Source organism: Kogia breviceps, chromosome 13 (genome assembly GCF_026419965.1).
Source record: "Kogia breviceps isolate mKogBre1 chromosome 13, mKogBre1 haplotype 1, whole genome shotgun sequence".
Lineage (NCBI taxonomy): Eukaryota > Metazoa > Chordata > Mammalia > Artiodactyla > Physeteridae > Kogia > Kogia breviceps.
In genome coordinates, this window is record NC_081322.1 from 53,773,407 (window position 1) to 53,800,795 (window position 27,389).

Sequence of the window (27,389 nt, forward strand, 5' to 3'; positions counted from 1 at the left end):
CTTATGCTATTTCTCAGCTCTAGCATATGCTTGGTAAGTTCTTGTCCTCTTTCCCTTCAAATCTCAGTAGCCTATGATTTCATGATTTTATAACTCTGATGTGTTATCAGAAATAAACCCACAGATTAAACATGACTATACTAGGCTTTGAAGAACTCCAAGAAATGTCTCGTGAAACCTGGAGTCTCTGCTGAGGTTCATTTAAAGCCATATTCTAGATGTTTTTGCCTATGGAATATCCCCATTCTCACCTAATCCAGTAGTGTGAAACCATATTGAGCAATGGAGTAGGGAAAATAATGAGGATCTGGGAGACTCTGTGTTAACTCCCCAGTGGTGGGTAGTAAGCCTTTTTTAGTACTAAAATAACAGCAACATTAGCTCTGTAACTAAGAATAAAAATATTATTACCTGGTTTTGCTTCCTTTTTAACTTGTGACTCTGAAGGTGAAAACAAAAGATAGAAATTTTTAAATCTGAAAAAATAAACTAGAGAACAAATTCATTTTTGGACACAATTTTATTTCATTTACCATAATTTGGAAAAGCAGAATTTTAGTAAAAATTATTTTAGTTTCCTACTGGCTTGTCAGTACTGGACTATTGAATACACAGTAGTTAAAATCATGATATGTACTTGTCTGTCACTAAGTTATTGCTACTGCTAATGGATTTCAACCTGAATTTTCTGTTTTCTCAAGATTATTGTTGTGGAGAATAGTCCTAATGTCCACATAAGATAAATGACTTGACGATAGGAGTTGGAAGAGCTTTTCTTAAATACATGTAATTGTGATTCAGAAATTTAGACCGTGTTATGGCTTGAATTGTGTGCCACAAAAAAATATTTGAAGCCCTAACAGAAAATAACTCAGAATGTGACCTTATTTGGAAATAGGATTATTTGCAGATGTGATTAGTTAAGGTAAAATGAGGCCACACTGGAGTAGGGTGGGCCCTTAATCCAATCTGACTGGTGTCCTTATAAGAAGAAGAAAAAAGACACAGATAGAGACACACCAGAGAAGATGGCTGTGTAATGATGGAGGCAGAGATTGGAGTGAGCCAACTGTAAGCCAAGGAACACCAAGGACTGCTGACAAACACCAGAAGCTAGAAGAGATAAGGAAGCACTGTCCTCTACAGGTTTCAAAGGGAGTGTGGCTCTGCTTCTATCTTGACTTTGGACTTCCACCCTCTAGAACTGTGAAAAAATCAATTTTTGTTGTTTTAAGCTATAATAATTAGTTAAGGTGTGGTTATATGGGGGTAGAGAAGATCCTTAATCCAGTAGGACTGGTATCCTTAAAGAAGAAGAGAAAAGATACAGAGATAAAGACAATGGGAGAAGAGGTTCATGTGATGACAGAGGCTGAGATTAGAGAGATGCCTCTTCAAGCCTAGGAACACCAAGGATTGCTCACAAACACCAGAAGCCAAAAGAGGCAAGGAAGGATTCTTCCCTACACCTTACACGGGAAACATGCCCTGCTGACACTTTGATTTCGAATGTCTAGTTTCCAGAACTGTGAGAGAATAAATTTCTGTTGTTTTTAGCCACCTAGTTTCTGGTATTTTATTACAGCAGCCCCATAACACCAATACAGTTGGGAGACATGAATCAAAATTTTAACTGTTTTGGAAATCATTGCTGTGTTTTCTTTTAAAAAGCTGTTTGCTGCCTGCTATAGCCCTCAGAAATGTTCATCTGACTCAGGAGCCCCCAAAAAATAGAAGAGTGTGGGCAGTTTTTTTTTCTGACAGGATGTCTGTGTTCTTTAGTAATCAGCAAAAAATAGTCATTTGTTTCTTCTGAACTATATAAATTTCTCAGCGGTTTCACTTTGTAAATAGGGTTTTTTTCTAAGAACAGGTAGTATAGCTAAACATATGTTATGTTTGTTTTATTTTAAAAAGTTGTTCAAGAATAAAATTTTAGTATAATATTTGCACTAGAACACATTTGCAAAAAAGTATGCTATTCATTATAAATATGGAATGAAATGTACATACCTGGCTTATCTTCTTTTTTTACTTGTGGCTCTAAAAACGAGTAAACATTAGTAATAACGATTATATTAAAATATTTATTTCCTGTACTCATGCATATTTCTTTTACATATTATTGTTATTTAATCTTCCATATTAATTTTCTTCTTATGATTGCAGCAGATTAATACACACACAAGTAAAGCTTCCTCATTATCAATCACAATAAGAATTTTTGAGAAAAATTGGAAACATGAACTAAGATTTTTAATGAGAAGTTAATGAAATCATACCTAGTGAATGAAGTATAAAGGAAAATATCAGCATAGCAAATTCTCAGAAACACAAGTAAGATAACCAGCACATTATCTGCACAAAATAGTTAAGCCTTTGACTTTATGCAAAACACTCAACAATAGAATCAGAGGATGAGTAAAGCAGGCATTTAAGATTTGTTTTTTTGTTTTTGGCATGTATAACATACGTGGAGACTTGGGCTTGACTTCTTTGTCTAGAAAAAGTTTAAAAATTATTAAAAACTGAGTCATTCCATTGTTATTGGATCAACATTGTATATGGTAGAATATTATATATTTGAAAATCAAACACTATAGACCTCAACTATCTTTCTTTATTGAAATTTTTACAGGATATGTAATTTAATGTCCAAGCCAAGTTACTAATTGAAAAATCATTTAAAACAATAACAGTTTAATTTCATTGCACCATTAAAAAATTTGCTCACAAACTCGTGTGCAATGTTAACTGTATAATCTAATGTTAAGATGGAACATACAATTTTATTTTGAGAATTACTTTTAGCCTTTCATTATCCAAGATGAAAAATTCAAGACTACTGCTTTCATTTCCATTATCAATATGTTATCTGTCCCAGTATAATATATTCAATAGCGACTGCTGCTGAATCTGGAATTCTTGATGACCCAAAATATACCATATGCTTTTATTGCATATTGGATTCCTAGTTCAGGGGTTGGCAAATTTTCTGTGGAAGTTCAGATATATACATTTTTTGACTTTGGAGCCATATGATCTGTGTCGCAATTATTCAGCTCTGTTGTTGTAGCACAGAGCAGCCATAGCATTATGTGAATGAATAGAAATGGCTGTGTTCCAATAAAGCTTTACTTACAGAAACTGGTGGCCAGTCTGCAGGCCATAGTTTGCCAACATCGACCCCTATCCACAGTAAATTTTAATTTTCTTTCTTTTTTATCTCAACAAAGATTTTAACAGTAAACAAAGAGCCTTTCTTTGATTCTGAATTCCTAGATTAATAACATCCAATACCTTTCCATAACTGCTCTACTAAACTTCTTAAGAATGTTACCTTTATTTGTTTTTTCCATTTATTGACTCCCATTTAATCATTAATTCATTATCATCTAGCTTCTATTCTCAACATTATATTTATCAGGCATCTCTGGTCACTAACTAATTCCCCCTTACTTTCCAGTATCAATGAACATATGTAACTATGTTGATCACTTTCTTCTTTTCAAATTCCTATTCATTTGGCTTCTGGGAAGGATGTACATAACATACTCTACTGTAATAAGATAAACATTTATACCATCCTCTTCATTGTCAAAAGTGTCCTAGTGACTTTCACTTTTAGCTAAATAAAATAGCAAGCACCTGATTAGTTTTCACACTTGATACTATAGGAAATAGAAAAAACTATATAAAACATGGTTTTAAAGATATTGGACATCAGACAATAAAGGACAGTGATTTTTAAGTAATGAAAAACAAATGAGGTGTGCTCTATGATTATCCCAGCTTAATGCCTTGAGAGAACTGCAGGCTGTTAGTGCAGGAATAGAGCCGATTTGATGAGATCGAACTGGGAGTCTTGAGAGACCAAGACAGCGAGAGATCAGTGGTCAGAGTAATATAAAGTAGGAAGCTAAAGAGATTAGAAAGAGGGAGAAAAAAAGATTTTAACAAGTTTGGAGAATTTGTGGAAGGCTCCCTCAAGTCTTTAGATGAGCACTGCCAGCCTATGCACACAACGAAACTACTTAAGGTAGAGAAAGAAATAGTAATAATACTGTAGCAGTTTATAGTAAGTGTTGAAGTTGGGTAGTGTCAGTCCAGCTTTGTTCTTTTTTTTTTCAGTTTTGTGTTGGCTATTCTGGGTGTTTTCCCAATCCATGTAAACTTTAGAATCACTTAGTCAACATCCACAAATAACTTGCTGAGATTTTGATGGAAATTACATTGTATCTATAGATCAAGTTGGGAAGAACTGACTTCTAAATGTTGAATCTTCTACTTCACAAACATAGAATATCTCACCATTTATGTAGAGATTTTTATTCCTTGATTCTTTTTTTTAATCAGAGTTTTCTTCCCTTCACTTTTTATTTGGCTAATTTCTATTTAGGGCTCAGCTATCTCTTCCTCAGAAAGCATTTTCTGATATGGTTGGACATTTCCCCTTTATGTGCCAACATTATTTTTTTGATATCTTGATCATTGTTTTTGATATCTTATTCACAATATACTGTAAATATTAACTTAAGTGAATACCTTCCCTTCTAGACTGTGAGATATTTGAGAACAGAGATCATGTTTATCCATCATTGAATCCAGAGAGCTGGTGCAATACATGGTTATGTGATAGGCACTCAATTATTGTGTGTTCATTAGATAAATAAATGAAATAATTCATGGAAACAAGAGAAGGTAAATAAATGGAGAAGTTGAGTCAATGAATGTAGAATATGTGAATTCGGAAATTACATTAGAACACAAAAAAAATGTTAAAATGACTACAGGTTTTCTTTGACTTGACATGACTATTCACCTCTCAGCTTTCTGGAATCCAGACAAAGATAAAATGTGCAATCAGTTATACAATTCACACTGTTTTAAGTTGTAAGCAAATAAGTTGTTTAAGAAAAGCACAACAATTCTTGGTAATATTACCTGAGATAAATTTGTTTTATGGGTTCTCAGAAAAGAAAAACTAGAATGCAGCATAATGTAGCAGATAACATCTTCAACAATATCCTTACCCTAATTATGTAACAGTTTTCATAGGATTCTACCTACTGCTCTCAACATGGACCAAGCACAGTTCAATAAGAGAACATACACACACACATACACACACAAATTGTGTACAAATATAAGGATGTTCAATTATGCTCTTCAAACCCAACCAGGTTAAGAAAATCTTGACTTAAAAGTTCTGCTAATTCCTACAATCAGGTTGTGATAGATACTGGATAACTATCTATTCCCACAAAGCTGTTCAATAATGAAATCTGGGTTTCAGAGCTGGTTCTTCATGTGCCCTCCCATATATACTTATTTCCAAGTTTAATTTCAATTGCAGTCCTCTAACAACTGTCTAATTATTCTGCTGTTCTCCTGTATTCTGTGCTATGGTTTTAATGTATCCCCCTATAAGAAATGTTGCAGTCCTAATACTCAGTACATAAATGTGACCTTAGGGTCTTTGCAGATATAATTAGGTTACATGAAGTCATTAGGCTGGGCCCTAACCCAGTATGACTGGTGTCCCTATAAAAGGTGGAGAAGAGACACAGAAATGGACATGCATAGAGGGAAGATGATGTGAAGATACAGGGAGAACACCATGAGATGACAAAGGCAGAGATTGGAATGATACACCTAGAAGCCAAGGAACACCAAGAATTTCCAGCAAGACCAGAAGCTGAGAGAAAGGCATGGAACAGATTCTCTTCCAGAACCCTCAAAGAGAACATAGTCCTGCCTAAACCTTGATTTTGGACTTCTGGTCTAAGGAACTGTGAGAGAATAATTTTCTGTTTTAAGCCACTCATTTCCTGGCATAATTACCACAGCCCTAGGAAACAATACAATACTTTAATCCAATCCACCACTGTTTCTCTTTGGAGAGAAACTGGTCATGCAAACACAGGCTTTTTTTCCATCATTCTTTCAATTCTGAAGCCAGAGAGCTTTTCTAGGATGCCTGTCTGGTTATTTCAGATACCACATCTCAATGTAAATCACGTACTGCCTTTATTAACTCCAGCTGCCTCTGCCTGCTCTATAAGGCTACTGATGAATCTAATTGTTGCATATCTCATCACCCTCTTCTGTACTATTTTGTACTCTATGTTCAAGTTATACTGAAGTATTGTATTTTTAAAAACCATCTTAAGGTCTCTTTTTCTTCTGGAATGTCTTAAATGTTTCTCTCTCTGTCTAGAACATTCTTCCTCCTTCTTCATCTGGCTACATCCCATTTAGTATTCAGACTAGCTCTGAGGTCTGCAGTGAAGTTGGGTGCTCACTTAACTCTCTTTCTCCCATGAGGATGGTGTCTTTTTCTGAGCTGGGCTGCCTGGACTTAGGGAAGGGGAATGGCGGGAATGCGGATCTATTTTTCCTACTCTCCTCAGTGTGTCTTTACTTATTCTTTGCTTCACCCAAGTGTTTTAAGACCTCACCTGGAATCCCTGACTCTTGTGAAGGTATTTTCATGCACAAAGAGTTATTCAAATTGATGTGTCTTGGGAGGAAATGAACATTGGAAATTCCTATATCACCATCTTGCTAATGTCAGTCCTAAATATTCTTTAGCTCTTTTATATTCTTAATTTCATGATCTCATACATTCAGTTATGAGAGTATATAATATCAGTTCAAAATCTGATGAAACTTCACAGGCAAACATATCTGCAGATATATGAATGAATAAAGTGCATGTAAATGTCTGTTTATACATGGTCTAAGACTATATATTTCCTAAGGTCCATATTTAGGCTGCAATAAGCATAAGGACAAGTGTAGAATGTTTGTTGGAGGAGAATTCTGTAAAGGCAGTAGTTCTCAAACAGCAGCATCACCTGGGAACTTAAAAATGTAAATTCTTAGTTCCATCCCTGACCTTCAGAATCATAAACTCTAGGCATGGGCCAGCCCACCAAGTATATCTGACACATGTTGAAATTTGAGAACCACTGTTTGATAACCATGACATTTGTTAACAGCATTCATTTAACAAAAAAACTATGGTTATTTTTTACAATTCTGAGTTCCATCTAATCGTGTATGTCATATTTCAGCAGATATGGCTTAATTAAAATCAGAGAAAGCCTTCAATCTACTGAGACATAAATGGATAAAGCTAAAAACAGAACATGCTTATGTTGATTATAGGGTGTCAACTTTTCAATATAGATGACAGTAATAGTATATTCAGATGTTTGGGATTGAGATCTGTAACGTATGTGATGTGAAATCTACTTTATATAACACAAGAATATTTTATTTTTATAAAGGAAACCAAATCATTGTAACACTGATGTTCTCATGGAAGTGATAAATGGCTCCACATTCACAGAATACATTTCAACAGTAAGTAGCAATATAATAAGTATATACATACATAAATATATTTGTTCATTTTACTTATGGAGATTTTATTTTTTTGTTTCTATTATAGCTTTTGTATTTTCTGTATTTTCTAAATCTTTTGAATTGTATTAAACCAAAATGTCAATGCAGTATTTCCCATTTCTACCCTTACAATGAATGCATAGACTTAAAAGAATAAATGGTCATAGTCAACAAATAAAAAAAAGAAAGTAAAAGGAAAAAGATTGAGCCAAAATATTCTAAAATATTAGACACATGAATGAGAAAAATCATAGCAGTTTAATATTATATACATAAAAGAATAAATAGCTTATCTACATCTATATATATTAAGGAATTTTTAAAGTAACGTCAGACAAAATTAATAAAATTTTGACCTATACAATCAGAAACTACTTATTTCGTTAGTACACTGCAACAAGCAGTAGATAAAGATATCTTAAGTGCTGGGTCAAATTCTCATTCAGACACTCATTTACTGTGGAACCTTGACATGGCCATTTAATTTGTTTGGTTCTCCTCTTCCAAAATGAAAATAAATGTAAGAAGCTAGATTAGGTGATTTTTAAGATCTCATACAGGTCTAAAACAATATATTTATACTAAATATTAATTTAAATCTAAATAGTAAATCATTTTAAAGGGAGACACAGTGTAGATAATCAACCTGAAATGTTGCAGTGTTAATTCCTCTTAGTTTTATTGCTCTTTAGTAAGTCTGTTTACTCAACTCCCGATAGATTTTCTGTTGTGGAAGCACGTTTTTAGGTCTAAGGCAGATTAACAAACTTTGTTTTTAAGACCTGTGAGTCTGTTTCAGATATATTTCTTTACACAGATATTTAGTACAGATCAGAAGATGGCTCTGTTGTAGATGTATATCTTAGCCAAAAGAACTACCTAACAGGTACTTTACCTTTTAAATTGACTTGGAGATTAATATCTAAACTTTGTGCCATACATATTGAATAAGCAATCCATTTGGAGGAAGCAAGGAAATATTATAAGGACTTTTATGGAATGCCTGCATCAGTTCAAAGATCATACCACATTTTACTAGAAGCCATTATTACTCAGCTACATGTTTCATGAAGTTTTCTAACCTTTTAATTATCAAGATTAAAATGGAAAAGTATAAATGTTAAATACATAAAATACATTATAAAACTCTAAACGGTAATCTTTTCTGATTTGTATATGAATTTGAGTAAAAAAAAAAAGTTCTTTTTCCTATAGAGGCTATGTACTGTATAAAGTTATTGGTTGAAACAATAATATATTATTATTTATCCAATGTTCACAAATATATTTTTAGAGACAATGAAAACTTATGTGATAGTTAGCATTATTTATGTAGTGCTGGAAATCAGAGAAATAAAATATAATTAAGGCTTTGAAAATTAGCTTTTAGTCTTCTAGAAACCATTTGGTAAGGAAGAATTGCCTCTAACAATTGGAACTAAATTTCTGGAAGAAATTTACTTCATATTATAATAGAGAGAAATGCAGTCTGAAAGATAAGAAGTAGAAAATATTGTTCATGGCATCCTTTAAATTTAAAAGCAGCAATACTCTGGCAGTATATTGAGATAGTGTTTGGAAAGTTCTTCAGGGTCTACGGTGGTTGTGCAGCTTCCTGGTTACATGAACCCAGTGAAATTTATACACAAAAATGATTTTTTTTCAGCCTCATTGGCTTTGCATTGTGCTAAGTTTTCTAGGCACCAATTATTTTGTTAAATTTCTTGAGGCTGTACTAACAATAAATTTCTATGGAATCTTTTTAGTTATTCAAGCATCCTAGCCTTGACCATTCTGTTCTCACAATGCCTCCCAGACAGCTATCATATTTTGCCTCAACTGTGTGGTGAGGGACCCTTTGGATCCCACTTCTTGATGCTCAAAAAGGATTAAAGTGATGCTGATGAAACTGTTTAGCAGCAAATGTTTTGTTTGCACTATGACCAGGTATAAGAAATTAAAGTAAGTTAAGAGAGAAGCAGTAGAAAGATAGAGGAGGTTAATCAGAAACATTACTTTGAAGTCTTTTTTTAAATATAGAATTTAATATAGTACTGATATCACACCATAATTATTCAACTATTCAACCATTCATTCAGCAAGTGTTGACTCAGCATTTAGTACATGCTAAGCACTTCACTCTCCCAAGAATATTTAGTCTATAAGGCTTACCTATTAATTGAGACTGAATTATTATGAACGAGTTTAACTCTGTTGACAGTCTTACAAATTAGATTTGGTTGAAATGCCATGCTACGTTCATCTCTTTCAAAGGACACAGAAATTATATCAATTCCAGATATGACATATATCCTTTGAAAAGTTGGAGAAGACTATAAAGAGATAAATGGACTCATTCCACTCTTGACCCACCTATCTAACTTTCTAAAGAAAAATATATATACCACAGGAAATTCAAACTTAATAAATTCAAAATTGAATCATGATCTATTATTCTCTCCTGTAACAAAGTACTCTATCTTGGTAAATGGTACTACCTTCCACCTACATTTCCAACCAGGAGGCTAGAAGCCATCCAGCATTCTTCTCCATGCTTTGCCACCCCTATTCAGAGTCCTGTTCATTACATTTCCTAAGTATACCTTGAGTGTACTTCCATTTGTTCATTTCCTCCTCGGTTTCTGCCTCCATTAATAGCCTCAAATATATCATTTTCACCCTCCAGTTTCCTTTCTCACCTGATGTCCTTTCCCTTCTTATCACCTTTCACTGTACCACACTCATTTATTAAGACAGCTCAGGGCTTCCCTGGTGGCGCAGTGGTTGAGGGTCCGCCTGCCGATGCAGGAGACACGGGTTCGTGCCCCGGTCCGGGGGGATCCCGCGTGCCGCGGGGCAACTCAGCCCGTGGGCCATGGCCGCTGAGCCTGCGCGTCCGGAGCCTGTGCTCCGCAACGGGAGACAGCTCAGCTGTTGTCTCTCTTATGAAGACTTTCTTGACCTCTTTCCATGATGGGTTAAATGCCCCTAATCTGTACTCTCCTTATCCAACGTAAATTATTTTCCCTGTATATTGTAATTATTTGCAGTACTCTGTAATTATTTACTCATTTGCCTTCCCCAAATAAATTGTTAAGTTCACTGGGCAGGGACTGCAACTATCACCTTAGTATCCTTCGCACTTGTTCATTGTCCACACATAGTCAATAATAATGAACAAGTGATAGCTCTGTATCAATGGCGGGTTGCTTTCTTGAGTAATGCATACACTAAATACATTCTCACTGATGACCCATCGAAGATGCTGCTAAAATATTTGGGAAGGGGTTGCAAAAAAGAGAGAGCTCTTTTAACTCTGTGACTCTTCAATAAAACATATTATCAACAGAAATCTTCCATTTTTTCTCTACAGAGGATATTTTTCACAATTGTATTGTGATCCCCTTGCTTTGGGATACATGAAAATAAAACATGGGAAAATCAGTGCATGGGATTTCTTATTAATGTTGTGATCATTTCATCTAAGAAAAAGAAAATTATACTATGTTTAGCTGTGACTATTGTGTAGTTTTGGCCTGGAATATAAAATGCATTGGAGAGCATTTTAAATTGATTAGCACCACCAGGCACAAGCATGTTTTAATTATTAAGATTTACTGTATTACCCTAAACACCTCTCCATCACATCCTGATCCTTTAAGTGGGTCTTAGGAAAAAATGAGACAATAAGAAATGAGCCCCCACTATGATGTAGGCTCAGTGAGATTTAATCCTTAGTTTAAAGTTCAGGGCTTTGATTAGGGCACGATTAAGTGGTGGAGCGCTTGTGAGGAGAGCACAGTAAAATGTCTGAGTTTGGATCTGCCTCTTTAAAGTAGGGAGGCATGACCTCAAAGGAACCATTATTTTTGCCATGTTAGGTATTGGTCACATTAATCTCAGTTCCGGAGCTCTAGGATATTCTGTTCTGACATCAGGGATGTGAGAATAGAAGAGATAGTAGTTAATATTATTTCTTTTCATTTCTACTACACCCACATAAACAGTCTCATTTTCCTTTCTTAAGATGTTTTGTGTCATTGGGAGCTAAATTTGAACAGCATATGAAAGAAAAGAGAAGATTCCTGATGTTTGTCCAAAAGAGAGATCTGAAATATTTTCCTCTGGAGTATGATTCAGTTATTAAATATACACCATCTTTTAAGCATCCCACAAGTGTGGAACATTTCATCACTGGCTTGAGAAATATTTCTATTTATAAATATCACTGTGTTAATCTACTAAATCAAAAAACAAAACAAAACTTAGTTAAGAGTATTGTTTTTAAAACTACGATATATTGAGTGTTACAAATAGTATAAGAGCATGTTCATTCATAGAAGAAAGAAAAAAGGAGATTGAGAATAGGTTCAAGTAATTAATAAAGCTATAATTAATTAATTATAATTAATATAGCTAATATACGGCTATATTTTAGAACAGCAAAAAAGATATAAAGTAAGCAATATATTAACGGGGGAAAACTGAATTTTTGTAAATTTTGTAATATCAGAGTAACTCACAAATTAGCCTGGAGAGAGAAACCATTCTAATAGAGCTGTCTTCTTAAAGGCAAGTGTCTAAAAAGCTCTGGAGTTGTGGGGTTTTTTGTTGTTGTTTTTTATTTTAGGAGAATCAGATCATCAACTTCCTCTATGGCAAGTAATAAAGTCTTGGTTAGTGAACTGCTTTTGCCACACTGAAAGCTCTTCCTCAATTAGTTTTCAGAGTGGGTTGAAATTGGGAAGGAGAATTTTCAATGACAATTTTATATAAAGGGCAAAAAAAAAGCATTTTTTATTCCCATAAATTACAGAAAGAAGAAAATCTTTCTGAAAAAAACCTAAAAACTAAAAATTATGTCTTCTGAAGGAGTCTAAAATGCATACCATTGAAGAAATATCTAAAGGAGATGAAATATCTAATTATTAGCTCTTTGTTTACACTCATGCATAAGTAGTGTTTAGTAATTTTAAATGAAGCTATCATTATTCTTCCTTTTTCTCTGGATAGAGAGGACTTTCCTAGGATTCACAGACCATGCATCTCTCCTTTAAGCCAGCTGAGAAAAATTGTACCTATCACAGGTTGATTCCGAAGCTACTAATGGGACTATGCTTGATCGATTGAATTGGCTAAGAAATATTTCATCTCTAGAAGATACATTTCACCAGAAAAACTTAAGGCTACAGTACTCAAGTCATTATTACAAATAAAAAGAGAAGATTTTAGTACGGAAGTGGTCCACATTCAAAGGTCAAGCAGGAAAAGGGTTATATCTTTTTTCCACAAAATAAAGTTTTTTCCACAAAATAAAAATTTCTTAAATGAAAGCCAATGATTTCATCTCTTTCAGATTTTGAAAAACTGTACCAAATTTTAATTCTGAAAAATTGTCTCATGAACCTATTAGCATAATTTATAGCTAACACACTAAAAGTTTATTTTGTGCCCAGAACCAGACTAAGCATTTTAAATAGAATACTTGAACATTTATAGTAACCCTCTTGAGCCCAATTTCTCATTTTAACAAATTATTAGACAGGCTTCCAGGTCCATTTGATGGAATAACTAAACTCTTACTACATTTGTTCGTTCAAAAACATTTACTGAGCTTTTACTATGTACTAGGAACTATTTTAGGCACAAGTAAGAATGAAATAAACCAACAAAAATGCCCTAAGGAACACATGGTCTACTGCCCTGATTTGTTATTAGTATCATCCAGATTTATCTAAGGATTACTCAGATAATCAATTCAGTTCAAAATAGGTGTATCACCACTCCAACATTTTTTTTCCACCACTGCCCCCATCATCTCTATTTACATTTTTCTGAGAATAGAATGATAATATTATATTTGAGGTCCTAAATTTGGCAGTAAACTATATCTGCGATACACTGGCAAAAGGAAGGTACACTACATTTTATGTTACCTTGAAGTCAAAGAGGACAACTTGTGACATTGTAAGTCATTTGCTCACTGCCTTAGAAATCAAGTTGAGTATACGAGTGTGGTCACTGATATGTTGAAAGAAGCTAGGTCCTCCCACCTATGAATTTTGTAACCTGGGAATTCACTTCATCTTTATTTCAGCTTCCTTGCCTGTAACTTGGGTAAAATAATGAAACCTAAGTCACAAGATTTTATGAGATCAAATTATGTATGTATGTGAATAAATCCTCTTGATTAATTGATTAATTGCTCCACCAATATTAGTTATTTTTTTTCATTTTTCAGGATTTGGATTAGTTGGCATTCAATAAATGCCCTTGGACTTACATAGTAGAAAATATTTCAATTTTCTTGATTTATTGTAAGTTTCTTTGTGGTAATAATCCTTCTCAGCATATTATAATGACACATACCTAGTGACTAATCAGCAAACACTAGTTTATAATAGAAACAATGGTTGACCTACTGCATTTACATGGCTATCTGTAGGGATACTTATGAAGTATTTAACACCAGTGCCACTTGCTAGCAATTACTAAATTTTCCATGTCAGCATAATTTTAATAAATTTTTTTATCCCAAAAGAGAATGATTGCTTCCTCCCCCAAGAATTTACAGTAGAATTTTTTGTCTTCTTGTTTATGAGAAAAAAAATAAAAGGAAATTTTGAGATAGCAATGCCTGGGCATAAATTTATTATTCATATTAGCATATCTTCATCGTTCTAATTGCAACACAATCAAATATTGCTTCAGTCTTTCTTATGTAGTTTTTCTTCTTTTTTAAAATATATGTTGTTATTAATTTTAAAAATTCTATCATCTTTGCTCTATTGCTTCCCCAATCTTTTAAGTAAGTAAATGTGAAAGACATCATTTTTCAAAGTGTGTTCATTTGAACACCACTATTATATTACAGAAAAGATACCATGGTTGAATAAATATGAGAAACATTGGGTGAAAAAACGTTCAGCAGATTTTTTACTATCAGATTTTCATAATGTGTTCATATCTATGATGAATTCCAAGAGGTTTTCCCAGACTTATTTAACCTCAAAACTCTTTCATGTATCAATAATTATGGCTAGTCTTCTATGCAAAATGGTTTGCAAAATACAAGTATAAGAAATAACTTATACTGCAGGAACACTTCTCCCTTTACAGTTAGAAAGAAAAACTCTAAAACAATAATGTTATTGATTTTTACTCTTAGCTGAACTGTATAAAATTATATGGTCTTTAAAGGCAGAAGGATTTAGTTCAAGGTTTTAAAATTAAAAGTGGTATTATTACACAAGTAGGGAAATATTACACAAGTAAACTTAAATAACAAATGAGAGATCTATATTGAAAAGGAAATTGTTTGATCTCCATGGTAATTAAACTTCCCCTGGGTTTGGCAACGGACATGTTAGTGGTCACCTTTGCAGAAGAGATTTTAGGAGAAAAGATTGCTCACCAGAAGAGTCCTCACGTACACTCAGCTTTAATTTAATCTATCCTTTCATTGTTTTTTCAAAGCTCAGGGGAGAATTTTTTCTTCCTCATAATTAAGTTAACGTCCTCCACCTATAGTGTGTATCCCAACACTTGTCATCTCTGGGGCAGTTCTCTCCAAATTAATATTTCCTTCTGGACTTCATGCTCCTCCTCTCTCTGGAATGCTCTACCCTATCATAAACGTGGAAACGACAAACGTAGTTCATTGATTCCACCTGCTGGAATACAGTATTTTGTCTCCTTTTAACAGCAAACTCCTGAGAAAAGTAGTTGCTGTTCTGCGTCCACTTATTATTGATAAATTCTCCTATTAATTCCTCTAAGCTTCTTTCTACTTCCACCACTTTACTAAAAATGCTCTTCACTTGGTCACAAAATGACAGATTTTTGTCAAATATAATGGCTGTTTCTCAGTCATCATGCCTCTTGACTTTCCTGAGACATTGAGGCTGCTGATTTTTCTACTTTTTCTTGAAAGTGTCCGGGCTTTGGGATACTAATACACTGTGTGTCCCGATCTCTCAGGTGACACACTTTCCTTTTTACCAGTTCTTTTATACTTTTCCAAGAAGCTGCCTTTCATCCCCTTCTCTTTTCTATGTTCCTGTTTATTGAAGAAATGCTTTTCTCCTTTGGCTTCTAACTCTAAACCTCTAAGCTCATAGATACAACACCTTGTGTGAGGATTCAGAGTGAATATTCCCAATTTCCTAGTGTCTCTAGGACACCTCTGTCCACCCCACCTGCATTTCCTTTGCAACTTCTACATTTCATCACCTTCTTCATCTTTTCGTGCTTGAGACTTTAGAGTCATATATAGCTAATGTCATCAGTTTCCAGCCTTTTCCTGTGAAACAGCTTGACAATTACAAAAGCAGTGGTACCACAGTACAGAGTATGATTGTGGTTGTGATATTCATTTAACTGAAAGGGTATCTAACAAGATGTTATTAGTATTTTTCAATGGGTTGCTAGGTTCTGTGATATTAAAAAAATTTAATTCCTAATAATTCCACACAGAATATTAGTCATGGCTATAAATAATATTTAAAGTAAACAGAATTCACTTCCTTAATGCTGCTTCTCTGTACCTCTCCCTATCAATTTCTCCCACCTTTATAACACTTAGATTACTATAAAAGTAAGCTTTTACTCATATAGGCAGACATCATTGCTGCAGTGCTGCCATTTTCTGTTCCTCATGTAGCCCCTGGAATCTCCTTTGGTCCTTGATCCTCTCCTCACTGTTTCCTGCTTATGCCATGCTCATCCCTTTCTCTGGGCTAACTCCTAAATAGAGCTCCCTTTTATTGAATCTGAACCAAATGGCAAACATCAACTGGATTTCTTATAACAACCCGACCAGGTGAGTATTCAATAGACAAAAAAATTAAAACTCAGAAACGTTAAGTACTTTAGGTCACACCCCTAGCAAGTGGCAAAGAGAGTCAAATTCATGTTTTTCTACTATAAAGCTGACTTCCACCATGCTTTATAATCACCTTCCTGCCTCAGATGCTCTTGTATATTCCTAAAATCCCAGCTTAATCCATCATCTCCCTGAAGTTTTCACTGATTGATGCAGACTACAGGAATGTCCCCTCTCTCTAGACTCCTAGAACACTCTTCACAAATGTAACTAATTATCTGGTAGCCATCTTTCAATAGTTCACGTCTATGTCCTTGATCATATTCTCTTGGGACGGAAACAGTAACTTATCACTTGTTTCTAAACTTTGTATCAACAAGCCCAATTCTTGACATATGGCAGTGATATTAGCATAATATATGTTGCCAATAAACTGTTAATTGATTATATTTTATAATAAAATAGCCCTTAGTGCTGATTTCTCTTTCCTTTTAGGAAGAAAAAAATAAATATAACATAAAACAGGCATAATTATTTAATGTCAACAAATAATAGGAAATTTATAGTGCATATATTACTATTTTCCATTATATACCAAAAGTAAAATAAAGCATAAAATACAATGCTATGCTTACAGGAAGGGGTGACATCATGCACCTTTTATCTAAGCCAGCAATTTTTCGCTGACCCCAGTAAGGGTGCTAACAGCAGTAAAGTAATTTATATACATAGTTTTTCCTTTTCTTCAGATATATCTAAAGTTCAATTATAACTTTTGATGTTAAGACTCAATGTATCATTCTGTCTTTATCATGCATTTTTCTTACTATTTAAAATTGTTGATTTTTCCATTTATCTTCCAGATAATGCAGAGAATGCATACTTTCAGATTTTATAAAGTCACTTAAAATGATTATTTCATTCACTAAAAATACAAAAACACTTAAACAATCCCTTTTGATATGTTGACAATAATTTTCGTAGAAGTGACAATAATTTGGGTTAATATTTAACCTATACACAGAAGGGTGAAGCAAGAATTACTTAAATGTAGGTTAAAATTTATAAAAATTAGTGTATGCAAATATTTTAACACCAACGATATGAATGTCTGCATATACATAGTATCACTTTCACTATAGGGAGAGATATAGATATAACCTTCTTTTGCGTACGTAGATACAGACATGTAAATATCTTCATATAGATATAAAATATTTGGTATAGGGTTAGCCCTAGAAAGACTGTAATTAACTGGAGTTTTCCTCAGGAATTTTAGTCTTTTTTTTCCCCTGCACTTTATTCTATGATGTTTCTTCTTCTAACTTTTAACACCTGTCTTAAAAGTGACCAGCTAATCTCTTGTCTTCCTTTCTCCCAGAATCTGTTTGCAGGAAGTCTCTTGTAAAAGTATTCCAATTTTCAAATTAATCATCAGTAAGGAAATGGATTACTCCTCCAAAGAGTATTTGGATATTTAATTAGCGGGAAAGAAAATAGTTGAATCTGTTATGTTGAACTGTATGAAACTACTGTAAACTACAAGGTAAAAGATGTTCAAGTACAGGTGATTCTATAAGCTTCAATCAATTATAAGAATAAAATTTAGGCATTTGTCACAATCTGGCTAAATTCTCTGAAACTGAAATTGTCCTCTTAGCACTTTGTAAACAATGTTCAATTGCCCGGTAGATAAATAAGGAGCAGCATCTGTTAACAGTTCCAATGCTTTGACAAACGTATCTGAAATTTGCTAACAGAAAACAGAAGCTATATTAATTTTAGCATACTTTTGTGTATGGCTTATTACAATTAAAATATTGGGGGTACACGAGTATTTTTTCAATGTTTTCAGCATTTCAAGGCCTTACACAGCCTGATTGTAACACCAGCCTTGTTCATTATAAACAGAATATATACTTATTAGTAAATCTTACAAAGTGTCCCTACCTGCTTTGGACATCTTTTCATCTTTTTTAATTTCAGGTTCTGGGGTGAGACAAATACATACACACACACAAACAAACAAATTGGAAAAAATAAGCATTTTTAAAAATCCGTACTAAATGGAATGATAGGCAGGTTTAATAGATTTTTCTCATTTGTCCTCAGTTTCAATTATAGTTACATACTTTTATCAGTATACAATGGAATATGTATTTATAGTAAACTATAAAGTAACTTAAGCAAAAGACATTAGTTTAAATTCCAGTTTGCTAAAAAGTTTTATACTAATCAAGTAATTTGGCATTTTGTCTTTGATAAGAGCCCATCTCTTATAATTCATAAATTCTCTAAGCATTGCAAATAAGGAAATTAGCCAAAATGGCTCAGAAAAAAAATGTGTTATAATTTTTCCTAATTTGATCAATTTATTCTACTTCTGACTACGTACGTTGAATTCATGGAGCTCCACCTGGTGGTTAATTTAATCATTTCAAACTGGTATAATTATTGTTTTTAGTAGTATTTGTTATTAATTTTATAAAATAAATTAAATTGGATTAACTTCAGTATAATAGTATAAATACATTAAAATAAAGTATTGTACTTTCTTATTTCCTAGGACAATGGCTTTTGTCTAGAAACTTTGCATTCTAACTTAATATCAGTATAGGATAAATACATAGTTTTTTGAGCTATCCACATAATACTCATGACACTACCCCAACAACTGCAATAACTGATATTTTCATGCTCCCCAGTCCTTTCTCTTATTTAAACAATTTTTTCCCTGGCCTCATAGTTCTCCTCTCTCGGCATGAAGTCTTGTTTTGAGTAATAGAAGGGCTCTGGTACATTACAATTTTTCCTCCCTTCAAACAGCAGAAAAACTGAGCTTGTGGTTGGGATATTACTGAGTACAGACTTTGTGTCAGGGGTAGTGCTAACCAGCTTTATTTGGGTCTTAGCCTAATGGAGTCTATTTCCTAGAGTTACAAGTTTTTATAAAGCTCATTTGCTTAACTGCAGAATTTTATGTAATAGAGAATTCCATAGCCATTCACACCCTACTTTCTGTACCACTTGAATGCACATCCTGTAAAAAGTGATATCAGCGCTATTATTGCACTTCCACACTCTCTGGCACATATTTCTCTCTTTTTAGTTGACACATTCATTTAACCGGGTAGGACATACACTATTTTAATATTTTCTATGTGCCTTAATGTGGTATAACATTTTAAACGATTTTTAATTAATTTTTGTTTATTGTCTGTATCCCCTCTTTCGATTTTAAGTTCCATAGGGCAAGAGTTGTGCCTTGCTTACTACTCAAATATCAGCAGCATTTGGTCAAATATCTAACATGTGGTGTATGATCAATAAATATTGTTGAATGAATGATTGAACAAAACAAATATCGACAATGAAATATAGAGCAAAAAATATAGAGAAATATGAAATGCTCCCTCTTGTGTATCTGTAGTCCTAGAAAAACTGATTCATGCTTCTAGAGTTAGAGATAAATATTTAATGTCCTAGGACAGGATCCATAGGCATCTTGCTCATCATGTAGAGCTGTCTATTTGAAAGAGTTTTGCTTCTCACTCTACACCTGTTCCTCTCCCCTGTCAATCACATTGCCATGTAATCTTGAAGTGGAATCATTTTAGACTTAATGTTTGTCAAAAGACCTTCTGTAAAAAATAAAAGTTGTGGGGAATACTTTTATCAGCTATGAGCACAATACAATCAGAACCAACCTCTACCTTTTTCATGAAATTTTATAACCACTCTTATGATCATTCAACATGAATGTGGCTGTGGACCCTCTCACGATGTGAGAACTACTGACTTTTGGTGTTATGTAAACAACACTAACATGATAACCACACAAGTTATGAATTCTTGGGAAGCGTGGCGAGGAGGCTCTTGGATCTATAATCTGGCTTTTTTAAGCAAGCTCATTTACTTAGTTTTGTGACCTTGGGCATTACTTAAATCCTCAAGTCTCAATTTTGTCATTGCTGAAATGGAGAAAATAATGTTGTAAAATTGATGTAAGAATTAAGAGTGATGTGTGGAAAAAGCTTACTTATTTTAAAATTATGCTCATGAACTTAAATTACATGATATCTCAAGGTACTTTTCTTTTGTTCTTACAGAACTGGAACTTTACCATTGAATATGTAAAGCAGGAATTGATAGGTGAGGATTTCTAAGGTGGACAACTCTTTTATTAGCCTACTTGGTCACTAAGAACTTGGTGCCCCATTTTGTAGAGAGCATTTCTACTGAAGTGTGTCTTTAATTTCTGAGTCACATATGGATGCCTGCTCTTAGTCCTATAAAAATGACAGAAATATAGAGAGACATATTTCATGTATATATGTATAGTCAAATAACAAAAACAATATATATGTCTATATATATACTTTTTTAAAAGTTTAGTCAAAAGTCTTCATTGAGAAGTTTCAGGAAACTAAGGGCAGTATTTGATGCTGAAGACTGATATCTGGGAGCCGGGAAAAGAGAATGGGAACTTTTATTTTCACCCCGTCTATACTGCTAAATATTTTTAACCATTGATTATTATTGTATAATAAAATATCTGGCTTCCATAAACATTTGTCACTTGAGCCCTTCTTTCTGGGCTCGACTCACAAGCACTGCAGAAACATAGAATCAAGCAATCCCCAAGCTGAGTGTTTGAAGCAGACAGCCTGCCATTTCATATGCAGCACTGACTCTTCCAGGCGGTTCATTTCACTTATGAAATGTTAATTGCTGGTGGGTCTGGGGAGGAGAGCTTCATTAATGATTTTTCAGTGTCATCAACACTGTGTTCTCAAGTAAAGCAGGCCAACCAAAACCTCAACATGCATGTGCTTGAATTGGAGAAGGGCAGCAGTGGGGATCAACTTTTTTAGGAGTCTCTGTTCTGTCTTTATAAATTGAAAAGAAAGAAATCTATGCAATATACAAATCCCAAGAACGTGCATTCTTTTAAGCATATCTCCACTTTAAATACTTTGCAAGTTAGAAGCTGAATGCCACTGATTTTTCTTTTCCCAATCTTTTTTGTTACTATTATCAAATTGCTTCTTCAGCACATAGAAGCCTTATATGTGTAATAAAATATAATAATAATTCTTGGGTTTGCAACTAATGATGTTTTGTATTTTATATATGGCACTAATTAAGTGTATTACATGCATTATCTATAATTTATTTATATAATATTAAATATTCATTGTTATTAGCTCTCTAACCCAGTAGAATACAAATGTCATGAGTCCTGGAGTGAATTTTCATTTTCTCTGCTGTATGATAGTGTCTAGATCAGTGCTCTGCACAGACTAGGGATCAATAAATATCTGTTGCACAAAATTTGTTGCATGAATGAACAATTATATAATCCTCATTTAACACTCCTATGAACTAAATACTATTATTACACCCACTTTACAGATAATAATACTGAGGCTTAATACTTGTCTAAGTATGTACTCCCTAGTAAGTGGAAAAACTGGTCTTTGTATATTGATTTATTCCAACTCCAAAGCCTTAAACACTTGTACACACACTGCTATAACTACTGTTGATACAGACAGAATGAAAGTTTTTAAATGTTTCATGCATAAAAACTACATAGTAAGCCACGTGCTACATCTTATAGGTACAAATTACTAACAGAGTCATTAAGATTGTAATTAGCATGAACAGTAAAGCCACTGAGGTTTCTACTTTTGTTCCAGCCAGTCATTAAATCATGAATCATATAAACAGTTTCCTAAATTAAGCTGGTTAAACTAGGTAAATATACTGAGCATGGATAGAAAATTGATAGCTATCTCATTCACTGCTGGAGTAGTATTCAATATTTAGTGGCGTGGGAAGATTTTACATTTAAAAGCAGGTCACCAAACCTATTTATACAAAATATACAAAGGAACTTCAGCATTGTTTTCCCTAGGCAATTGTATGTGAGTTCTGGTCTGAGGGAATCTAGAAAGCCTGCTGGCAAAGGAGGCAGATCACATCGCCAGGCATGACTCCCAAATCTACCTCAGGTGGCTGTGTGACCTGGGCAATTCTCTTCCAGTGTTTCAATTTTCACATTAATAAAAAAAAGGATTGCTGTGAAAATGAAATTGAACACTACGTGTGAAGCACTTAGCATCAGACACAAAGCCAACAGTGTATGTTAGTCTCTTTACTGATATTTGAAATGAGTTTTCTTATATTTTTCTACCAAGATGTTCAATAAAATATATTTAAATATAAATATATTTAAATAAAGCAATTAAAGTTGTATTAAATGAAGTAATATTCATACATTTATTCTAAACCCATGATTTTTATATCATTTGAGTAATCATTTGCATTTTTTGATGAAAATCCACTACTATTACAATTACATACCTATATACACTTACACTTTACTGTGTCCTCATTGTATTATTTAACAACAAATGATTTGCAAAACTCACACACACACACACACACACACACACACTTTCACATTTTGTTTTCTGCATGAGGCTTTATTGGATGGGATAGAGCACACCAATCAGCTCGCTACACAATTTGGGATTTGGAAGACCCATCAGGGAACACATGTTTCTTCTTAACTATGTCTTAAGAGAAAGTGTTTTGCAAATAAGAGGTCTGTTTTAATAGGTAGCATTTGATTTCATCTGCTGTGGACACATTATTTTGTGACCCTGGTAAACACAACTCTGAGAAAGACAAGCTCTGATTATCTTTCAGTTTGATTTGAAATGTCTTCAGTTCACAGAGTTCCAAAAGACATAACTGTCCTGAGTTTGGGTGAAGTTACACAGAGAACCAACACCTGACAGCCTCTACCCCACAACTTTTCTTCATCTTATCTCTTCCTACATTTCTTTCCTTCAATATTCCATGGACTGCTTAATATTTTCCTTCCTCTTATTGAACCATGTTCATATGTTTATGAAACCTCATGCATTCTCTATGCTCCTATTTTTCCTGCTTGAGTTTCTAAATCAGTGTTATCTTTGGTTGTAAACTGAGGAATCCTTTCATGCATAATAAAGGGGCAAGGTGATGATGTCCCCAAGTAATTGCCCAAGTTCATTCAAAGCAAGAGATCATTTTTTGCACTGCAGCTGGAGAAAAACAGACAGACACAAACCAAATGAACAAAAAAATCCCTCAGTTTAAAATTTATTTCCCTATTTAAAAACCAAATGGTCTAATGTGAGGCATCTAAAACACTCTAAATTTTAATTTTCTCACCTTCTGAAATGGGAGAAATGATACTTAGCTGATGTATCTGTGGCTGAGATTAGATTGAATAACTGAACAAATATTTCCTGAGCACTCAGGTACTAATACCTGTATAATAGATATCCATTGATTGGAAGAAAACTTTGGTTTGCTTTGTCTAAGTCACCACTGGAGGCCCCTTCACGTTTACTTTTTCCCAGCTCTCTTTCCCAAGTACTGTGAGATCTTTGAGGACAGAGATTTTGTCTTGTTCATCTTTGGAGCCTTAGTGACTAAGATATCCCCAGAATATTACACTAACACTCAAACATTGTTATTGACACAAAACAATTTAAGATGTGGCTTCAAAATGCCAAGAAAATCAAATTTATAAGCTTCAGTTTTAGATGGTTTAGACCACAATGTAAAAGTGGAATCCCTGTCCCATTAACTAAAACCTTACATGGGTGGAAAAGTCATTTAGAATGGACCCACCAGATATATAACATTGGTGTACATTACCCTCAGATAATTATGTGGTAATTTCACACCCGTTCTCTCTCTGTGTTTATGTCTGTGTCTGTCTGTCTCTTTCTCACCTCTCATTCCCTTTAGGTCAACAAGGAAAGCAATTATGCTTTATAAGCTTCTATAGGTATAGTTTTAAAATAGATCTAGTTTGCAATACAAGCACTTAATGCATGACTCAATGCCTTATGACTAAGTCCTGATTCTGCAACCCTTCCTTGGCAACATTCCCATAGGACTTTGATCCTCACAAAGAAAGTTTGCTGAGTGGACAGTAAAAACACAAAATGAGCCAGAGGGCATTCTCTCTTTGCATCACAGAATAAATGCATACATTTTCCGTGCCTCATTCTGTCATCATTTCATTTTCGTGATCCTTTGTCTTTTGTATATGCTAAATACAATGTCCCACATTCCTGATAGTGTCATTCTGTCTTTATCTAATCTTTTTTTTATGCCTTGCTATGTGTGCCTCATTATTCTATCCTTCCCTGAAGCTTCCCAACATGAAGAGTCTGCACTGAAAGAAGTAAGAAATAATTGGAGGAGGCTGAACATATTGTAGGTCACACAGAGAATAGTCAGTCAGAACAAGGTCCTGTGATGTTATTTGAAGATGCCAGGAGAGTTGGTTGGATATATTTCAGGTAATGAACCAGTTGACTTTAAAGCATTCAAATGGTTCAGAAAGTTGTGCAAAAATCACTTGCCAAGGTAAATAAGCAGAAATTCTTTGTTTTTTTCCCTTATCAAGAGAGAGTCACCTTTTCTTACTTATGTTTCTGAGCACCAGAATTCATTTTCTTTAACTTGAAGTGAGAATAATCAATTATGTGAATAAAAGGTCAGAGGTCATAGGTATGGCTCATCCTACAACTGTTTAAATATATAAAAATAATAGATGACCTTATATGAAAAACTTTTTAAATTTAAATTTAAAGATTTAAACATTTAAATCTTTTTTAAAAGGGAACAAGAAAAATAAAATAACAATTTTATTTAAATTTATTTAAACTAATTATTTATTTAATACATAAAATACTATGACATTTAAAAAAATTTCCCCTGAAGGAGAGAAGCACATTAGAGTATTTGCATAATGTGGCTTGGAGTGACAAGAAAAATGAACACGAAGAGTGAAAGTGAGTCATCCTCTTGAGGGCTTAAATGGAGAGAATACCAAGGAAGGAATATTGGGGCTTTACATTTATAATTATCCATATATTTTACATACATATAGTTGCACATATATTACTGCTGTACATTAATTTTTTGGATGAAGGAAATAAAATTCACAGTACTTGGATACATTAATTTTTGAAAGCCAATTATTAAGAGAAAATTCTGGCAGTCTCAACTATTTTTCTTTCCAAAATGTAACCCCTTTCCATTCATTCTATCAACTTGGCATTTTGGCCTGATGGGCACAACCGGAAAAGTGTTAGACTGTCAGTTGCTACTTAGAGTAAAAGTGCTACTATTACTGGTATAATTTTTATTTAGACAATTCTTCAGGAAAAGAATTGTCAATAATTTTTCAAATGTTTGGTAGAATTCACCATGAAGCCTTCTGGTCCTGGACTTCCTTTGTTAGGAGGTTTTCGATTATGTTCTTACTTGATATTAGTCTGTTCAAATATTGTTTCTTCATGATTCAGTCTTGGCTATCATGTTCTAGATATTTATTCAGATTTTCTAGGTTGTTCAATTTGTTGGCATATAAACATTTGTAGTAGTCTTTTATGATCCTTTTTTAATTCCTGTAGCACCAGTTATAATGTCTCCTCTTTCAACTCTGATTTTATTTATTTGGCCTTCACTCTTTTTTTTTAATCTAACCAAAGCTTTGTCATTTTTGTCTATTTTTTCAAAAGACAACTCGGTTTTGTTGATTTTTCTAGTCTCTATTTTGTTTAAATCTGCACTAATCTTTATTATTTCCTTCCTTCTGCTAACTTTGGGCTTAGTTTGTTCTTTTTTTCTCTAGTTCCTTGGAGTATGAAGTTAGGTTGTTTATTTGAAATCTTTCATCTTCTTTTTTAATGTAGATATTTATTGCTATGAACTTCTCTCTTAGAACTGCTTTTGCTGCATTCCGTAAGTTTTGGTATGTTGTGTTTTCATTTTCATTTGTCTAAAGATATTTTCTAATATTTTTCTAATATTTTCTAATATTTCCTTTTAATTTCTTCTTTGACCTATTGGATTTTCAAGAATATGTTGTTTAATTTCTATGTATGTGTGAATTTTATCATTTAAGTGTGCATGATGTTATTGTTCTGTTTGACGCTCTTTGGATATTACGCTCTTTGACTGGATATTAAATAAAGACTTTTAAGACTCCCTCTGTTTACTAAAAGAAGATATGTTAAACTTTTAATCTAACAAGACTTGTTTTAAAATTAATTTCTTTTTTAGTAAGAAGTTTTTGAATTGTAGCTGTCCTGATATATGTGAGATGACAGTGATCCCCTTTAAGGAAAGAAAGCCTAATGTGACACCACCTCTCAGAGGTGAAAGTGAAAGTCTGCATGTCATGTTACACTTTCTGTCAAAATGTCCTAGGACTGTCATTCACATTCAGCACCACAGGCCTGAATTTTGGTTGTTCGGTGGAAAACAAATGATGAAATTCAATGCATAAAATTGCAAAGCACCAATAATATTCCAGCACATTACTAAGAGAGATCATTGTTGTTTTAAATGGTAAAAGAAAAAACACATTAAATATACTCAAGTGGTTATCTGAAACACATAGTAAAGTAGAAAATTCAATATTAATGAAATGAGAATATAACTTTAAAAAATTCATCTTTTCCAAATCCAGCCTTCCCCACCACCATTATCTGTGGCCACGCACTGGCTGGTGCTACACTGACCATGTGGAATGGGATGATGAAAAAACAATACCTGGAAGGATGAAAGAAGAGAGAGGAAACTCTTAAGTAGATATTTCCAGTGTTCAAAGACTCAAATTAGCATCACGTGTTTTTAGTGGAAACCTAAATTGTTTTTCATTTATATATACAATCCACACACATTTCTACTGGGGAAAATTTTGCACTGCACTTCCTAATAAAAATGTGGAAATTTATAATATTCCTGTCTGTCCCTCATTTTTGATATTTCTATCTTAGTTTGGCAAAAGAATTGTAACATCATTGAATGCTTGAATTACTTGATGGCATCAAATCTTTTCAATTTAGATATTTATATAAATGTCCTTTGCAATCAACAGTCAGATCATGTTGAAGAAATCTACAGTTATTTTAAATAAATAAATCAGTTTAGCTAAATCCAAAGGAATGTCATTCGTCTTCACAATTAATTCATTCTTCAAATAATACAATGTAACATTTTGCTGCCTATTGAACATTTAACATAACGTAAAAATTCTCTTGCAAGCAAAATATCCTAATTTACATAT

At 33.5% G+C, this 27,389-nt stretch overlaps 1 protein-coding gene across 17 annotated transcripts in view; it reads right to left on the reverse strand.

Annotated features, from left to right (window-relative positions):
* Positions 1-27,389, reverse strand: part of TRDN (triadin) — a 502,784-nt gene that overhangs the window by 169,730 nt on the left and 305,665 nt on the right. For 13 of the 17 annotated variants that reach the window (XM_067010670.1, XM_067010683.1, XM_067010685.1 and 10 more), the window contains 4 exons: positions 18,188-18,226; positions 2,474-2,500; positions 2,014-2,043; positions 412-441 (listed from right to left, as the gene is read on the reverse strand). In XM_067010670.1, the coding sequence (XP_066866771.1) occupies positions 412-441; positions 2,014-2,043; positions 2,474-2,500; positions 18,188-18,226 (126 nt within the window). The remainder of the gene's footprint in view (positions 1-411; positions 442-2,013; positions 2,044-2,473; positions 2,501-18,187; positions 18,227-27,389) is intronic. The other 4 variants (XM_067010684.1, XM_067010680.1, XM_067010682.1 and 1 more) reach the window with 1 other exon arrangement.